The sequence below is a fragment of the Furipterus horrens genome, unplaced genomic scaffold (genome assembly GCF_987537825.1).
Source record: "Furipterus horrens unplaced genomic scaffold, mFurHor1.1.pri manual_scaffold_11, whole genome shotgun sequence".
In the NCBI taxonomy this organism is placed as follows: domain Eukaryota; kingdom Metazoa; phylum Chordata; class Mammalia; order Chiroptera; family Furipteridae; genus Furipterus; species Furipterus horrens.
The window spans coordinates 64,711,381-64,730,284 of NW_028327181.1; the positions used below are offsets into that span (position 1 = coordinate 64,711,381).

The 18,904-nt window shown below is 47.2% G+C and overlaps 1 protein-coding gene across 1 annotated transcript in view; it reads right to left on the bottom strand.

Annotated features, from left to right (window-relative positions):
- LOC149998053 (protein unc-45 homolog B) overlaps positions 1-18,904 on the bottom strand; it is a 30,290-nt gene that overhangs the window by 8,141 nt on the left and 3,245 nt on the right. Inside the window, exons 5-14 of the mRNA XM_090291074.1 lie at positions 17,837-17,926; positions 15,775-15,942; positions 15,064-15,232; positions 11,029-11,199; positions 8,487-8,658; positions 5,400-5,700; positions 4,284-4,378; positions 3,979-4,120; positions 2,850-2,990; positions 845-972 (exon numbers count right to left, since the gene is read on the bottom strand). Of these exons, the coding sequence (XP_090147200.1) occupies positions 845-972; positions 2,850-2,990; positions 3,979-4,120; positions 4,284-4,378; positions 5,400-5,700; positions 8,487-8,658; positions 11,029-11,199; positions 15,064-15,232; positions 15,775-15,942; positions 17,837-17,926 (1,577 nt within the window). The remainder of the gene's footprint in view (positions 1-844; positions 973-2,849; positions 2,991-3,978; positions 4,121-4,283; positions 4,379-5,399; positions 5,701-8,486; positions 8,659-11,028; positions 11,200-15,063; positions 15,233-15,774; positions 15,943-17,836; positions 17,927-18,904) is intronic.

Below are 18,904 nucleotides of genomic sequence, written 5' to 3' on the forward strand. Positions count from 1 at the left end.
CAGGGAAGCGCTGGAAAGTGCTGCCGCTGTGTGCGCGCACCATGGGAAGACACTATCAAGAACATTAGTGGCTGGGGAGGAAGAGAGGCCTACCGAAGCTGCAAAGAGCCACCTCACCCTTACTTAGGAAGACAATGAGTGGCTCCTTGCTGCCTACCAACCACGAGAAGCACGTCAACATCAAGGCACCCCAGGACCTCTGTGACCTGGCCCTGTCTCCCATTCTAGTCTTACCTAGCACTGCTCCCTCCCATCACTCCATGCTCCAGACATACTGCAGGAGGACCCCAAACTCACTCATTCTTCCTCCATCCTGGGTGTCTTTGCATGTGCCGGTCCCTCCACCTGGAACCCTTGCCTCCCCTGCAGTTGAGCGGCTCCTGTTCCTTCGAGGCTCCCTTGAGCTGTCATATCCTCCAAGAGGCCTTCCTGGATGCCCACCCTCCTACCCTCCAGGCTGGCTGGCTGGGTGCCACTGCTCGTGCTCCAGCCAGCTCTGTCTTTCTCCCGTCATGGCACGTGTACCATTGTATTGAACCTGTGAGCCTGTCGTCCTCCTCCACCAGGCTGCACACATGCGGTGCCTTTCCTCTCTGAAATAGCAGGTCCCACACAAAACCCAGGATCCAGGTAACCAGCCAGTGACCTCTTTCCTCCTGATGCAAACTTCCACTTGTGATCACCTGCCCCCGCCCATGTCACTTTTTAATGTCAATCCCTTTAGGCTCCTCTCCAGGCCCCTCAATGGCTCAGTTCCCTATTTACTCCCTGCATTTCTATCTCCCTGCCCAGCCTCCCGCTTTCTGTCCCCTCAGACCCCAGCCCTGACCCACGGTGGCCGCACCTGGCCAGCAGCTCTTTGGTCTGGTCGGTGAGGATGGCACTGTCTGCTTTCACCATGCAGGCCAGCGCAGAGATGACGCCGGCCTTCAGGAGCCGCTTCACCCGCATGTCTATGAAGTCTTTCTTGTCCTGGGGAGACAAAAGGGCGCAATGGAGAAGGGACCTGGCACCAGGACAATCTGTATTGGAACTAAGATGGTGCATTTCTGACTTCTTGTGGTACATAGCATAATGGTCCCCAAAGCGTTCATGTCCTAATCCCCAGAACCTGTGAATATGTTACATGGCAAAGGGACTTGGCAGACACGATTAAGTTAAGGATCTTGAGCTGGGGAGATGATCCTGGATTACCTGGGTAGGCCCAATATAATCACCAGGGGGCTTTATAAGAGGAAGGCAGGAGGGTCAGAGTTAGTGGTAGGGCATGGGACAGCAGAAGCAAAGGTTGAAATGATTCAAGGTCATGAGCCAAGGAAGGTGGCTTTCCAAAGTTGAAAAAGGCAAGAAAAGATTGTGCACTCAGAGCCTCCAGAAGGAACCCGCCCTACTGATTCCTTGACTTTGACCCAGTGACACATTTTAGATTTGTGACCTCCAAACGTGGAAGATAATAAATCTGTGTTATTTGTGGCAATTATATTTGTGGCAATTTATTGTAATAGTAATAGGAAACTGCTACCCTCCTCTAGGTTCCCTTTGTCCAAACAACAGCCAGCAGGTTATAGCATGTTCTGCTGTTGTGAATGTCAGAACAACTCCTCCTCTTCCTTGCCCTCCCCCTGCCCCAAGACAGAGCTTGAGTAGCTGATATGGCCAGGAAATCAATCCCAAAGACTCTTCATTCACAGAGGAATGAAATAAAAGAATGATAATCCAAAGCACTAGATGACCCACATGTTAGGTTTTGTTTTTTTGCAGACGGTTGACTTTCTGTTAGGGTATGTAGCAGGTGGAAGGGTAGGGGGACGCAGGCAGGAGTGAGAGGGGGTAGGGAGCAGATAAAGCTGACATGACAATGGGTTGGGCTTTGCTGGAAACCCAAAGTCAGCCCCAGGGTTGAATAATCCTCAGAGTAGCTGGCATGAGACTGACAGCCGCAGGCGATCTTGAGAAGCCACATTTGACCTTGACAGCAGCAGCGCATGCTCTACACTCTTGCCTGCAGAAATACTATGCAGCTTTGAGAAATAATTCAGAGACTGACACAGCCATGAGAAAACCCATAAAGTATTTTCCCAAACTGGGAACGAAATGATAAGTACATTCTGATTACAACTATGAGGAAGAAAAAAAAAAGGTGGTAGGTAAAGTACCATGCCCCAATGCTGAGGGTGGTCAGGGGAGATGATGTCATTGCGTGCGATTAATTCTCTTCTTTACTCTCCACCTTTTTGTTTGTGTTGCAACCTGGTTATAGTATTTTGATCATTTAAAAAATCTACATGTTTTACTGGCTGGAAATATGATGCATATATAATATATTCATATACAAACCACATACGAAGTATACCTTTGTGCACAGGGAATCACTGCGGGAGGGCCCCCAAGGGGATCTGTGACACCTTGGCTACTGCAGATCTGTGTCCCACCTCTTCTCATTGTTCCTGCTGAGCACCCATATCCTCAAACCCAGATACCCCAGAAAATAAGATGTTTATGTGTTGGGAACATAAAATGCAACTGTCTGATGTCCGTGAAATCAACAACATAAATCGTAAAAAGTGTTCATCATGGTTCTGTTTGCTTTCTCAGACTGCAAATTGTTGGGTTCCTGACGTCCTCCCCCACCCCCGCGACCCCCCACCCCCCAGCCGGTAGAACATTAAAACTAAGAAAAACCTGAGCGCCACCTAGTGGGAGAAATTTACCATTATCACCTTCAGTTCCCCTTACCTGAAATGCCTTCAAACACACCCACACAGCACCCTGACATCACCCTCTCTCCTTTCCACCCCTCTGGAGGTCTGGTGGCACAGACCTCCCTCCCGGGGTGTCCCTGTCCCCACCTTGGGGTGCTCCTCGGGCACATGCTGCTTGGAGAACTTGGCCAGCTGTACGAGCTCGGGGATGACCTCCTTGACATCGTAGCTGTTGGTGCAGTTCACCAGGGTGGTGGCCACTGAGTACAGGACGGTCTTGTCAGAGGTCTGCTGGCACGGGGCAGGGAGATAGGAGGGAAAAGGCAGAAATGAAACTTTGGAACAAACTTTTGCTTCCAAGATGGCCCCCGCATGGCCCACACATTGGTTTGGGTGGAGGGTGTGGCTGACGCAGCTCAGCTCAGGAAATGCACAAGCAGCACGGAGGGCGAGGAACTGGCTCCGGTGCTACACGGTACACCTCAGCAGCACCCCCGAGAGCATGGGTGGGAGTCCTCAGAGTCCACCCTCTTTTGTGTGCCTCTTTGCAAAGGTCAGGATGGCCCTGGCGGGTGACTCAGTTAGTTAGGGCGTCATCCCAATATGTTCAAGTTGTGGGTTTGATCCCCAGTCACAGCACAAACAAGACATAGAGGAGTGAAACAACAAATTGATTTTTTCTCTCTCTCTCCCTTCTTCTCTCTCTCTCTCAAAAAAAAAAAAAATCAGTGAAAAAGAAAGGAAGAAAGGAAGGAAGGGAGAAAGGAAGGAAAGGGAAAGGAAGGGAACGGAAGGGAAAAAGAAAGAAAGATCCAGGCCAAGACACTTTCACATGTGTGTCTGCCTTCCCTGGGGTGGGGATGGGATGGGATGAGGACAGGGTGGGGGCTGGACATCCTCTGGCCTGGCCCTGATGAAAACCTCTCATACGTCCTCCCTTTAGTGGTGAGAAAGAGGAAAGGAGTCTGAGAGGGGCTCAGAAAGAGAACGGGGGCTAACAAGAGGCCTGGTACTGCCTCTTGGTCCTTCAGATCTCACTTCCTGAGGATCTGGGGGAAAAAAATCCCAGCCTCTTGTTCATCCTCCCACTGCCTGGAAGGCAGGAAGAGTCGCGAACCCAGTTTGTAGCCACATAGCATGAGCGTGAGGGAGAGGGAAATAACCCAGGTTTCCACAGGGAGTAGAGGGTCCAGCCAGGATGAGGACACAGGGGAAGGCCCTGTGAGCCTGAATCTGGGAGATCTTTCCTGAGGCCACAGGTCAGGGCCACACTTGCCTTCGCCAGCTCAAACATGACCTGCAGGGCAGGGATGTCCTGGACAAAGTCATCCTTCACGTCAGCATCCAGTGTGAGGTAGGCCATGCCCTCCACCGCCCATCGCCGGGTCCAGGTGTCTATGGCCGGGTTGCACAGCCACCTGGAGTTGGGGAGGGAGACATACTGTGAAGGGCTCCAGGGCTCGGGCCAGGGCAGTGACACCGTTTCAGGTGGTGGGTAGCAGGGGAGGGGCCTTTCACAACCTGGTGTACACCAGGCACACCCCGGAGAGATGGCAGGCCTGGGGAAATAGCACCCCTTACTTGCGGCACTGTTTGGCCAGCTTTTCCGTTGACCCTTCAGCAAACTGCCTGAGACCATAGTCTGTGCCACCTGCAGAGCCGAGCTTACAGAGTCCCTGGGAGGAGGAGAGACGGTGGACATGTGAAGGATCAGAGACATCAAGCTTGGGGACAATGCTTTGTTCAAACAGGTCCCTGGCACTGGAACATGTCACCCCTTTTTCTTTGCCCGGATGAACCTCTATGCATCCTACAAAACTCAGCTCCAGGGCCACCTCTTCTGAGATGCCTTCCCTGAGGCTTCCAGGTGAAGATAGATGCCCAAAAAGCTGGAGGTGTTTCCCCTAACCCCTCTCCCCACCATCTGACCCTGCAGATGTTCTGTGTCTGCCATTTTGAAATATCAGCACGAGATAATAGTAATCATATCTGGATCTGCAAGGCTGAAACTTGTCAGAGCACAAAAACCGGCAGAGAAATCCTATCTTGTGGGTGACAAATTCAGATATACAGAATTTTACCCAGGAAATTTGGACTGTTGTTAGAAAAAAAAAAGTCTTCCATAAGAGAAAACTCACAATAACAGAAGCTAAAATTAGTTTATAAAAAATTGATACAAAAAAATTACTCTAAGCCTCACTCTAATTATTTATGAGGAAAAGGTCAATGAAAATAATTTCTGTAACATGAGGATGGAAAGAATGAAGCAGGATTAACTGTGCCATATAGAAACTGATTAACGAAAAAAACCGACTTTTTGGAGTTTGCTCTAAAAATACTTGCTGGATAAGGCTCATCAGTGTCAGTGCCACCCAGAAGCATGGGGGGAGGGGTGAAAAAGGAGCAGGGATTAAGAAACAAACAAACAAACCTCATAGACAGACAACACTATGGTGAGTACCAGAGGGAAGGGGGGTGGGGGGAGGTAGGGAAGGGTAAAAAAGGCATGGAGGTGTTGGAGGTTGAACAGCAGGATCCACCATTCTGATTCTCTGCCCTCACAGCCTCCTGCACGTCCCCCTGCTCCTCAGGGGCCTGAGTGCCCTTGGAGCATGGTCTCCTCAAGGGTGGGGCCATGCCTCATTCATCCTGATGTCCCCGGTGCCCGGCATGGTGTCTGGTACCCAGCCCGCTTACCACCAGTGTGCGGATCTTGATCTTCTCATTTTTGGTGGTCTTGTAGATCTGTTTGAGCAGTGCCACGCCATTGGTGATGATGAACGTGGCACGGCTGAGCTTGGTGGAGGCGTGGATGAGGGCCTCCACGGCCACCAGCTGGTCTGCCTCTCGGTCTGAGCCGCACAGCGCTACCATCATCTCCATCACACCTTTCAGCCCCAGCAGCTGATTGCCCAGGTCAAAGGGGCCTTGCAGGATCCCTGACACTGTCTGGATGGCTATCACATTCTTGTCCATGTCCTGGGGGTCAAATGTGCCCCTAAAAGAGAAGTCAAGGGTGGTCAAGAGGACTGGTGGGCAGAGTGTGAGATTTGGGGGCAGACAGATTTGGATTTGCATCCTGGATTCACCACTTGTGTGCTGTGTGACCTTAGGCAATTCACTGAAGCTTTCTGAGTCTCAGCTTCTTGATCTGGAAACTAAGAATAGCACTACTATTTCGAAGAGTTACAATGAGGACAAGTGATAAAACAGATATACCAGGGGTCGTGTTCCCCAAGCACACTGTGAGACCGTGGTTGACACACAGGAAGTTTATTTGGGAGAGCTCTTGGGATCAACACCTGTAGGGGAAAGGAAGAAAGCAGGACTGGACAGAGATGCTGGGCTGCATGCTATCGCGACAAAGCCTCAGCCTGTGAAGAGTTCTAGAGCTGAGACACCCCTCAAAGCTGTTCCATGTTGGGGTGAGGGACAAGTCATTGGGTGCTAGCTGCCCTGGGAAGGGTGAAGCATCTGGGACAAGTCCTTACGACAGGTAAGAGGGGAGAACTGTGAGCCAACAGGCTTCCCAGCAGCTGGGGTGCCTGGTGGGTACAACAGAGACAACACGAAAAGGACTACCACGCCTGCTCGCTGCACGTCCCCCTGCAGCGTGGCTGAGTCACAGCTCAGCCTGCACCAGTCACTCCCCCCACTGTTCCCAGCCCCTTCCCCTATCAGAGGAGGGTGTGGCCTAGATGAGTCAGAAGGTTCTGCTTGGCTTTCAGAATTTACTACAGTATCATCTATCCTATGGGAAAATCTGTGTTTGGGGAAGGCAGAGGTGATGCACCTACTGATCCTTCCATGATCATGATGGGCCCAGGCTGGTTCAATGTGGGGAATCTGGGCAGGTGTGCACAGTGGAAAGGCAGATATGTATAAATGAGGGAAGGCAGTGTGGACTAGGCAGGAGAACTCCACACCCAGAGTTGGAGACCTGGGCTCTGGTCCCACATCTGCCTGGGGCTGGCTTAGTGACCTGGGAGAGAAGCTCTGAGAACCCCTCCAGCTCTGACATTCCAGGTCCTGCCCCTCTTCTCCCCACCCAGTGCCAGGGACCCTAGAGCCTTCATAATTAGTTTGTGCCCGCCCTTTAGGCTCGTTCCTCAGGCTAGCTGGTGCCTGAACCGCCCCCAGCTCCTGGCCCATGAGGGAGCAGGGTAGGGCAGCCTCAGGTGCCATTTGTGGAAGGCGGTGACCCCACCCACTGAGCCTCAGATGACAGACCTAGGGGCGGAGCCTGTGCAGAGGCAGCGTCCCAGAGGCTGATGGGGTGGGGCCTCAATCAAAAGCCTCTTTACAGGAGGACTAGCTGGGTGAAGTTACCCAGACTTAGTTTGGGACCTCATGAAAGACTCAAGGAGTTGGTCACAAAACCTGAGGCTGAGGGAAAAAAAAGACCAGAAGAGCCCTGAGGAACTTTAAGTGAAACACAGCCAGGAGTCAGGAGAAGCTACAGGGTTGTCCAGGAGTCACTGAACTTCAGCTACGGGCCAAATCTAGGAAGCTGAGAATGGTTTTTACATTTTAAAGGGTTTTTTAAATGTGCAATAGAGACCTCCATGTCCCACAAAACCTAAAATATTTACTCTGTGGCCCTTTATCAGGAAAGTGTGCAAACCCCGCATGGAGAAAGGAAAAGCAGAGTGAAGGCAGGGTCTTTACCTTCCCAAGACTCACCTGGGTGCTTTTTTTTTTTTTAAGGTTTTATTTATTTATTTTTAGAGAAAGAGAGGGAAAGAAACCTCACTGTGCAGGCGAAACATAGATTAGGTTGCCTCTTGCACGTGCCCAACGGGACTGAACCCACAGCCCAGGCATGCGTCCTGACCAGGAGTTGAATCAGTGACCTTTCGGTTTGTGGGACGATGCCCAACCCACTGAGCCACACCAGTCAGGGCACCTGGGTGCTTTTAAACATGAAACTTTCTGAGCCACACCCCAGACAACTAAGTCCAGGGCAGGTCCCAGAAACCTGAACCATGTACAAGTTTGAAGATCATTAAAATAAAAGAGTAAAGGCCATGTAGCAGTAGGAGGAGAAGGAAGACACATAAAGAGAAACAGACACAGAGAGAGCATCTGGGTCACCGTGATGATGGAGGGACAGTGAGAAGACCCAGGAACTCCAGCAGCTGAGGGCCCCAGGCTCCTGTCTAGTCCCTGCAAGGCCCCACAGTTCTTCAAGTCATGACAGAGCCAAGTCTCCCTCCTTGACAAGTTGAGGTTTGTTTCTTTCAACTACAGGAAATTGTGGTAGGTCTAATGTATGTCCGAAAATATTCTGACAGTCCTCCCTGCAAAAGGTGAAGCCTAATTCTTTCCTCTTGAACACAGACCAGACAATGACTTGCTTCTAATGAAGAGAATGTGGTGGAAGTGATGGTGTCACTTCTGAAGCTAGGTTATAGAAGACATCGTCATTTCTACCTTGCTCTCTCTTGGAGGACTCACTCTAGGGGAAGCCAGCTACCACGGGGAAGAATCAAGGCCTCCCGCCAACAGCCAGCACCCACGTGCCAGCCATGGGAGAGCATCATCTTGAAAGCAGACCTTCCAGCCTCAGTCAAGGCTTCAAATGACGGCAGCCCAGGCCAACATGGGACTGTAACCTCAAGAGAACCCCAAAGCCAGAACCATCCAGCCCAGCCACTCCCAAACTGCTGTCTTATTATAATAAATCATCGTTGCTGCTTTGAGCTGCTAAGTTTGGGGGTAATTTGTTGTACATCACTGATAACAAATACAGAGGCTGACCCATGGGGCCTCCAAGACACTCACGTGATGTACTCCTCGCAGATCTTGCGGAAGTGATCGCGTTCTGGGTCACAGCGTAGGTCGTCGTAGAGCTTATTGATGAGGATAGAGGCCAGCATGCGGGTGTTGTCCGTCAGGGGCAGGCAGGGCGGGAGATCTGGAACCTGCCCCACCACCTTCAGGATCTTCCTCAGTCCTACAGGACAGACGGCATCAGCCAGCGGAAGACCCCTGCTGGGCTGTGTCCTCACAAACACGCCCCTCCCTCCGTCAGTCATGCCTTATCATCCGTTGCTCTCCAGCCTGCCTTTAGGGAGCATAGGGCTTATCCAGGGGGAAGGGCCAAGAGACCCAAGCTGTACACCTGACTCTGCCCCTACTTGAGCAATTCATCCCCCCACTACGGGCCTCGATTTTCACATTTACAAAATCAAAAATAATTGATCTCAGAGGACTCTATCAGTGCTAACATTCTATAGGTTGATGTATCACAGAACCTTCTTCAAACACTTATTTTATATTCTCTTTTCCCTACCTCCCTCATAGAGTTGGAAGACTCAACGAGATAATCTATGGAAACTGCCTAGTGACGTCATTAGCACTCAAGAAAAATATGTATCATTTATTTAGAACAATATATTTACTATTATTGTTGTTTTCCCTACCCTTCTGTTGAAGACTCTTCGGTGGCTTCCTATTACATATCAGGCTAATTCAACTGTCATGTATTTGTTGAATAAATGAATGAATGAGTGAATGAATGAATGATCACTTTTCAGGCACTGAAATCAAAGAAACGATCCTGACCTCAAAAAACTCACAACGCAGTAGGGAAGACAGACGTATAAAGATTACAATAAGGTGTGATAAGCATAGAGTGGTAACACCACAGATGGGGTGATTTGCTCCAAAAAAGGAAGAATTGCAAGTTATTTTGAGCACTTACTCCAAGAGCTTTATACCTGTTGCCTCATTTAATTCTAGCAATGATCCAGCTGCTTTGGAATCATTACTCCCATCTTTCAAGTAGAAAACCAAGACTTGGAGAAGTCAAGGAGGCTGCCTAGGACCATGCAGCTGGTAAGTGACACAGTGAGTGACATTTCCCAGCAATGTCTGATTTCAAAGCCCATAATGTTAACTGGGATGCTATGCTGTCCCTGGGACAACAGACAGCTTGACTTCAGAGCCAGGTTTTAGAGGTGGCTAGGAGTCACTCAGACCTCAGGTGGCACACAAAAGTGGGAGAAGGAACATTCGAAGTAAATGTTGGAAGACATGAAACTGAGTAGTAAGAGTGAATTAACTGTGCTCAACAGTAAATTTTATGCTAGGTGTCTTTTACTGTATATACAAAAGCACTGGCAGGGCTGGAGCATAGGAAGGGGCCTCATGAAACAATGCAAATTCCCCAGCCCAGCTCTCAAAGACCGCCGTCAAATGCACCTGCTCCGCCTCCCACCACCTTCCCAACCTCAACCGCCATTGTTCCCTTCTATCCCTGCCCTCACCTTCAGCATCTATCTCATTTGTATTCTGCTAGAATACTCTGCACCTTCTCTTTGTCCATTTCTGCCCCTCCCTGAATCCCAAAGCTCACTTTAGGCTTGACATCCTGATAGCTCCCCGACCCAAGTCGCCCAACCCAGTTTGCAAAACATACAACCTCAACATTGCAGCTTTTCATTAGTACACCAGGATTCTAAGTCCATATTGTCTTTACCCAAGTGTTATTCATTTTGATGCCTAGAATAATAAATATGGCTCCCCATTACGCTATACCATAAACCATAGGGTTGGGCCCAAATCCTCGTGCAGAGAGAAGAGGTCTGCTGTTGATTCTCAGCCTTTGCAATATATGCAGAGAAGACCAGAACTGGGGCAAAAGTGTTGGGGGTGAGTCTTAAGCACTAGAGTCATTTGTTAATGTGCACTTTGCTGAAATCTGTGAAAACCAAACAAGGAAGTGCAATATTAAAAAGAGAATGAATTTCAAGCTGGTAAAGCTGACTTGAACCTTTTAGAACAGTGAATGGTCTAAATGTCATTAAACTTTTGAGAGAATTTATTGTAGCAGATTATAAAGCCACAGGTATAATTCCTGAACAATTAAAGAAGTTAATTTAGGAGAGGGTTAACACCTTGGAGCTAATAAGCTCAGCGACTATCTATCTGCTGGAACGTCATTACTGTGCTTTATATAAAGTACACTTGATGCCATGTCTCCCTTCTAGAAGGCCTATGAAGTATTTTGCCAACCATGAGACTTCAGGAACATGACCCAGTGGTGGGTGGAGTCTTGCTTATTCTTTAACACTTACCCCCATTTGTTAGGAAGCTCCGCCCAGATATTTTTGGTGTGTTTGGACATTTTCTGGGTGTGGTCAGGCCCTTAATTCAGACTTGACCTCCACCTTCACCAGCCCACTGGTGGATTCTAATATGCTGATGCTTTCCTAGCTTTTCAGCTGGGCCTGAATACTTCTTCCAGATAAGAGCCATACCTCTTGCACTTTCTGCCCACTGGAAAGGCTGGAACGAGCCCCAGACCCACCCACCTCCTCACCGTTATCCACCACGTAGATGGTGCGTGAGTTGTCTTGAATGGACAGGTCCTTCCTGGGGACATTCTTATTGAGCAGGTTCAGAGCCTGGTCCCTGCCCTGGCCTGACACCTTTTTACTAACCAGCATGTCAAGCAGGTGACTGGTGATCTGCTTCAGGTCCTTCTTGGTGTCTGAGGAAGGAGAGCACAGGGGTAAACAGAGAGGACTAGGGAGCCTCAGGTTATTAGGACCAGGAATGAAAGGGGCTTCTAGGACTCTGGAAATATCGAATCTACTGCTTCTGGGATATTGGAATTTCCCAGGAGGGCACAGTATTGTCCATCTCACCCCCCAAAAAGGAAGGAAATCACTAGACAACACTTCCAGGGGTCCTCCAGCCGCTCTGAGCACTGGCCTCTATGACAGCCCATTCCATCCTTGAACAGCTCTGGTTCATGTCTTTATTTCAGGTAATGATTGGCAGGGATCCAGAGATGCTTTGTGCAGTTTTTAATAAACTGGTTTAATAAAATATTTTCCAGAAAGAAACTTTATACTCCTTACAAACATCTTACTCCTCACAGAGTCAGGCAGGCTGGGAGCCTGAATTCAAGCCTCTGTCTGGGATGCCAAGTCCTCCCTACCCACTGGGAATCTTTTTTTTTTTTTAATGAGTTGTTTTTGTTTTGTTTAAGATTTTATTTATTTATTTTCAGAGAGAGGGGAAGGAAGGGAGAAAGAGGAGGAGAGAAACACCTATGTGTGGTTGCCTCTCACACACCCCCAAATGGGGACCCAGCCTGCAGCCCAGGCATGCGACCCGACCGGGAACCGAACCGGTGACCCCTTCGATCACAGGTCAGTGCTCAATCCACTGAGCCACCCCAGCCAGGGCCCACTGGCAATCTTAAATGGCAAATGCCTTTTCCTGCTTTGTCCCATCTGGCCCCCCTAAAACTTGGAGATGTTTGTTCCCATTCCAGGTTGGAGCCCAAAGGTAGGCAACAGGCAGACAGGCAGAAAGGAAAGCTTTCCAAACCATGTCATCTAAATAAATGAGGAAGGAATGAGGCTAAGTAGAGAAGGAAAGACAAAAGCGGACAAGGTAGCTTGTTTTCAGATAAAGATATGGCACGAGGGTGAGTAACAGACTTACTCTGTCAGGCTGTAGGCGGCAGAATTGGGACCAGAGGTGGGTAGATGCCACAGGGAGATAGGTTTGAAATCAATGTTCAGAATCTTTTAGCAGGGATATGTAATAGCGCACTGCCTCACTAGGAAGTTGTAGCCCCCAACAAACCGCACCTGTCATTATTACGTGCTAGAGGAGTCCCCTCCCACACTGGGCCTGGGCTGGTCATGTGATTTACTGCACATCCAGAGGCTTCAAAAGCATTTGCTCACTGGGGCCTGTCCATTGAAAAGTCCAGCCACTGTGTTACATGGAAATCCCACTAGAGAGGCCATAAGGCGTGAAACCAAGGTGTCCGGGCAGCATGCCCAGTTAACCATCAGCACCAGCCACACGAGTGAGTCCGGTTCAGACCCTCCTGTGATTCTAGCGCAGAAAAGGAACATGACTCGCTGACCATCACAATAGTAAATCAGAACCATATCAGGAAGAATTCAGGACTCCAAAAAAATTAATATTACTAATCTACAAAGAGCTCTTATGAATCAATAAGAAAGCACTGATCCTCTAATGCAAAAATAGGTAACAACATGAACAAACCATTCAAAGACAAAGAAATCTAAATGGTTAATAAAGAAAAATGATTAATCTCACTAGTACTTTTTAAAAATTCACACAAGGTCATTTTTACTTAATGAAAAGGAAAATAGATCTTTAAGAATGATCTTATTCAAGTCTGTTGAGACTGATTTGAGACTGTAACTCTTATCATCACTTGGTAAGAGTACAAACTGAAGCACCTTCTCAGAAAGGAATTTGAAAGTAAGATGGAGAAAGAATATTAGTTACGTTCACAGCTATTGACATAGTACTCCCCATTTCTCAGAATTTCTTCCTGAGAGGCCTGGCTGGTGTGGCTCAATGGACTGGTGGTGAGGGCCTGAGACAGGAAACCAGTCAATGCATCTCTCACACATCAATGTTTCCCTCCCTCTCTTTCTCCCTCCCTGCCCATCTCTCTGAAAATAAATAAATAAAATCTTTTAAAAAAGAATTTGTTCCAAGAAAATAATTACAAATGCAAACATAGATTTATGTAAAGAATGATTACTGAAGTGTTTTACAAGCATGCAATTAGAAACTATCTCAATCTCTAATAACATAAAGCAGGTTGATGAATTATGATACAACCACGCAATGAAATATACTAAAATTATTTAAAATCAATTTTCCTTTAAGTGAAGCTGTTTCTGTGACCCTCCCAGGCAGAGCAGGAACTCCTAAAACGATGCCTCGAACCTGGATGTGCAGAAAGAAGCACAGGTCTATGCGTGCAAGTATTTAGAAATGAAATAAATGTAAAATTAATCATTATTAAAGTCAAAAAGAATTCTTTTTAAGAATATTAAATGGTACACAATACTAACATAATGCTCAGTGAAGAAAAAATACAAAACTATCCATAGTCAAATTCCAATTTTGTTAAATAGATATTTATATGGATAGCTAGTGGAAGAAAAAGGTTCTCTGAAAGGGTAATTACAAGGTTATTTTTTTCATTATTACATATTTCTAAATTTTTGCAAATTTCTCCAATAAGCTTCTGATACTTTTTTAAAATTGTGGTAAAATATACATAAAGTAAACTTACCATTTCAACCATTAAAAAAATATTTTATTTATTTATTTTTAGAAAGAGGGGAAGGGAGAGAAAAATAGAGGAAGAGAAACATGAATATGCAGTTGCCTTTCGCACGCCCGCAACAGGGGACCTGGCCTGCAACCCAGGCATGTGCCCTGACTGGGAATCGAACCTGAGACACTTTGGTTCACAGGCCGGTACTCAATCCACTGAGCCACACCAGCCAGGGTTTTAACCTTTTTCAAGTGCATAGTTCAGGGGTATTAAGGACAGACATTCACATTGTTGTTCAACCATCACCACCATCCATGTCCATCTCCATCTCCAAAACGTTTTCACCTGGCAAAACTGAAACTCTTATCCATTACATAACTCTCCACTTCCTCCTACCCCACCCCTGGCAGCTGCCATTCTAATTTCTGTTTCTATGAGTATGACAACTTCAGAAACTGCATGTATGTGGAATCATACTGTTTGTCTTTTTGTGCCTGGCTTATTTCATTTAGCATAACATCCTAAGGTTCTTCCATGTTGTATCATGTGTCAGAATTTCCTTCCTTTTTAAAAATTTTACTTATTTATTTTTAGAGAAAGGAGAAGGGAGGGAGAAAGAGAGGGAGAGAAACATTGATGTTCGAGAGATACATCCATCAGTTGCCTCTCTCATGCCCGCAACTGGGTACCTGGCCTGCAACCCAAGTGTATGCCCTAACTGGGAATTAAACCCATGACATTTAGGTTTGCGAGCCAGCACTCAATCTACTGCACTACACCAGCCAGGGAAGTATTTTCTTCCTTTTTAAAGATGAGTAAATATTCCATAGTGTGTGTGTGTGTAACATTTTGTTTATCCATTCACCTGATGGACATTTGATTTGCTTCTACCTTTAAGTTATGGTACATAATGGTGCTATGCATCTGTTAATTTTATAATCAGAATATAAGTATGAGCCCTGACTGGTGTGGCTCAGTGCATCATCCCGAAAACCAAAAGGTTGCTGGTTTGATTCCCGGTCAGGGTACATGTCTGGGTTGTGGGCCAGATCCCTGACTGGGGGTGTGCGAGAGGCAACCATTGTTTCTAACGCACTGATGTTTCTCTCTCTCTCTTTCTCCTTCCCTTCCCCTCTTTGTAAAAATAAATAAATATTTTTTAAAAGAAAAAAAGTATGAAAATAAAACCAGACCACCTCCACATACAGGGAATTCCCACTCTGAGGTGGTAACTGACTCTCCCTTGCCCTCCAGGCCCCGGAACCAAAACTGAAAACTATCTCTTACCTAGAACCAGAGCCTCCTCCTTCCCTCGATGCTCCCGCTTGTCCTCCCCAGACAGAGAGTCAATGATGGCCTGGAGCAGGTTGCAGACAGCCAGAGACATCTCCTCATTCTCCACTGCCATGAGGCTACAGATTCTGTCTACCCGGACCGCATGGAGAATCACGGTGGCCTAGATCCCCAGCAAACCACAGTCAGCGGTGCGCCCCTCCCTCCCAGCTGGCATGCAGGTTCGGGAGCTGGAGATAACCCCCCCCACGCAGTAGGGAGCTAATGTCTCAGGGCCCATGGTCTGGGGATGCCCTTGACACCAGCCATGCTCCTTTCCAGGGGTTTAGAGCCACGGGCCACATGGAGCCACTGAGCACTTGCAACGTGGCAAGTTCACACTGAGATGTGCTCTAAGTGTAAAATACATGCTGGATTTTGAAGACTTAGTATGAGAACATGTAAACTATTGTAGTCTTTGCATTCAGCTCTTCCTCACAAATGACTTTCAATAATCTCATCTGTGTATAGACCCATTTCCAGCACAGAGAAAAGAACATAGGAGCAATCTCTGTTTAATCCTGGACCACACACCAAAGTTGGAGGGGACACTTCAGACTTTGTGTCAGGGTGTGTTTATGCCAGTCACACCCTGCCCACATGTCACCCTCCAGGTCCTTGGATGAGCAGCCATTCACGCCTAGCACCCCACACCCGGGCCCTCACCCTAGCTCGGTGGCCACTGCACATGCCCGACAGGGTCCGCACTGCAGCCAGCACCAGCTCGAGACTCTTAGTGTCCATAAGCTGCAGAAGCAAGGCCACTCCATTGTTCTGGAAGATCCTTTCTGCCCCTGCTTCTTCACGGCCCAGTACAATGAGGTTGTTGGCAGCCTGAAAGAGAGAAGAGACCATGAGGGCCAGGAGGAACGTTTGGCTGCTGAGGCCTTGGTCTTGTGCCAAGTGCAGGGTCTGGTTCAAAAACTGTGTCTTTATATTCTTTTACCCTATAATCTTACTCCTGGAAACATAGCCCAAGAATATAATTCAAAAGGAAGACACAATAACTTGTATAAAGACCAACTTGATGAAATATATTGCAATCATTAAAGACATAAATAAAAAGACTACTGAGTGATTTGGGGGGAAAATGGTAAACAGAATCAGAATTGTAGGTCCAACTCTGATTATATTTATGTTAAAATAAAGCTGTGTGTGTGTGTGTGTGTGTGTGTGTATGTATACATGCTTATGGATAAGGACTTAAAAAAGGTAGGGAAGTGTTAAATTAATTGAACAAAGAGGCCATTAGAACGAAGCAGCTGTAATGTCTTAGCAGCTAACCTAAGTAAACCAAGACCTAACTAAGTCTGTAATGCCTCAAGGTTAAGAAGTCCAAATTTAAGAACAATGAATCACAGCCAGCTAGGCTTTCCCAAATAGTGAACTGCTTAAGCTATAGCCAATAAATAACTTTCTTGCTTTGCTTCCACCAGTTTTCTGTCTTTCCCCTGGCTCTAGTAGGTGGAGTACTCCTAATCACTGCCTGTTTTGGCATCGCCTGATTCAAATTGATTTCGCCCAAATACACTTTTAACACTTTTAATATGCCTCAGTTTATCTTTTAACAGAAGTGAAGTGTTTCTATGTGGAGAATTCTTTTCCTTGAATATAGTTTTGCTGTTTTGTTTGTTTGTTTGTTTACCTGTTCAGGGTAATCTGAAGTTGCAAGACTTTCCACTGAGGAAGGTGGAAGGGAGAGAGAGCAAGAGATGAGTCTCAAAAGCCCTAGGCTTGAGTTCTGATTCTGCTACATGCTAGCTGTGTGACCATGGGCAAGTCAGAGCACCTCTCTGAGCCCAGATTCCTGTACATAGAATTAGGCAGTTGAGCTAGAAGGTTCCCAAGTGTCTTCCCACCCTAAAACCTTCCAACCTGAGGATGCATGAACCTTAAAAGGCCCAGATCAGGGAATAAGGCCCTAGAAAGGACCTGAGAACTTAGGGTGGGTGAAGAACTCATGAAGCAGCAGAAGAAGGAGGATGTGGGCAAATAAATGGGGAGTGGGTGCTGGGGAGGGGGCTGATTAGAGAATCCCAGGAAAGCATGACCAGAACCATCAGCACTCTACTAGTCAAAGGCTTTGTATTTTACCAAGTGCTTTTATCTATAACAACTCATTAACTCTTCGCAACAGTTTGTTGTAAAAGATATTTGCATATTACATGGCCTTATTGACTATACAGCGAACAAAAATTCCCCAGGCATTGTTTGCCAAGTTCTTATAAATGTAGAACATTCAGATGCTCATTTTTTTTCCTCTGAAAAAAGACTAGAAGGGAAAGGGGGAAAATGCAACAAATTTGGCTAAGAGGATGGCGTGATGAGTAAATATTTTCATATCTCAGAATGACTTTTTGCAATGTTTCTCAGGAATGTGAGATACTCAAAATATCAAAATCAATGCAATGCAGAATAAAAATAAAAATCTGATGAACAAAACATCAAAAATTTAAATATACACGGAATCCAACCCTGCTACAAAACTCTCCTCAGTGGCCTTATACTGAACGGCTCCCTTCTTACAGTTCATGTGGTTTTCTCAAGTGCTTGACCTTTGGCCTCTTATTGTACATGTTCCCCAAGTGGACGCCCCTCCATCCCTCTCCCCTCTTCCATTCCTGCTTCCCAAACTGTCCAGAGACTGGGGCGGGGCCTGAATGGGGAGTGGTTACACCCCGGGCCCAGAGCGTGTCCTCTGTTGGTCGGCTGCTTGCCCAACACTAACCTTCTCCAGTTTATCAGCTTCACTGTTTTCGTCCAGGAGGATCTCAAACATCTTCTGTACCCTCGAGTCTGTGGAGAACTGCACACGGAGCTAAGGAAGGAGGAGGGAGGAGTGGGGAAGGGAGCAGGCAGAAGTCCACATTTAGTCAGCTCCACGTGAAGTTCATCTCAGTAATATTAGGGTATCTACTCTGGGCCCTCACACTGCCATTCATTCATTCATTCATTCAACAAACGTTTACTGAACAACTACTAGGTGCCAGACACTGCTGTAGATGTTTAGATGCTAGGGATAGAATGGCAAACAAAATCAAGTCCTTGCCCTACAAAGCTTACAGTCAAGTTACATTCCTTATCCCAGTTGGTCATTGCAAGTCTTGGAAGGCAAAGGGATCATCTCCCCAATTTTGGAATCTAGAAAACAGTTAGCTACTAGACATTTAAATACGGGTTAAAACATAAATAGGCCTCCAGGATCAGAAACTGGAAGCAGCTTAAAGTAGCTCCTTAAGCAATTGAAATTACTATGTTTAGATGTGCATCCCTCACAATACCCATCCCAGCCTCAAGGCTCTGAAGCTTTCTTAAAATGACCAAACCGATCATCATCCCCCACCTCACCATCTCTGTCTGTACCTCCCACTACTTTGTTGTGCTGGTCTACACTCCCTCCTATGTCCTTCCAGGCCTTCAGGGAAGGGAGGGGTCTCTCATGCACCTCCCAGTCTTTGACCCTCTTGGGTTGTATTTCCCCAGCCCTGAGTCCGCACTCCAGACAGTGGTCCCACCTTGGGGCTGCCCCAGGCACATAGGAGTTACTGAGTCTTAGAGCCAGAAGCTGAGTGATCAGTTACCCTCCTGCTCCAATAGAGAGGAAACTGACACCCTGGGGGGTCCCTCAGAAAATTGGGAGCTAAGGCAGGACTAGGGTGCAGAATTCCTCACTTCTGGTCCAAGTTCTCCCCACTTTACTCCATTTTCCTAGAAGAGATTTCCTGTTCCTACTGGCTCCTGACTCTCCTCTATCCGCCACCAATAACACCCCCACCCCATTCCTAGGTATCTCACG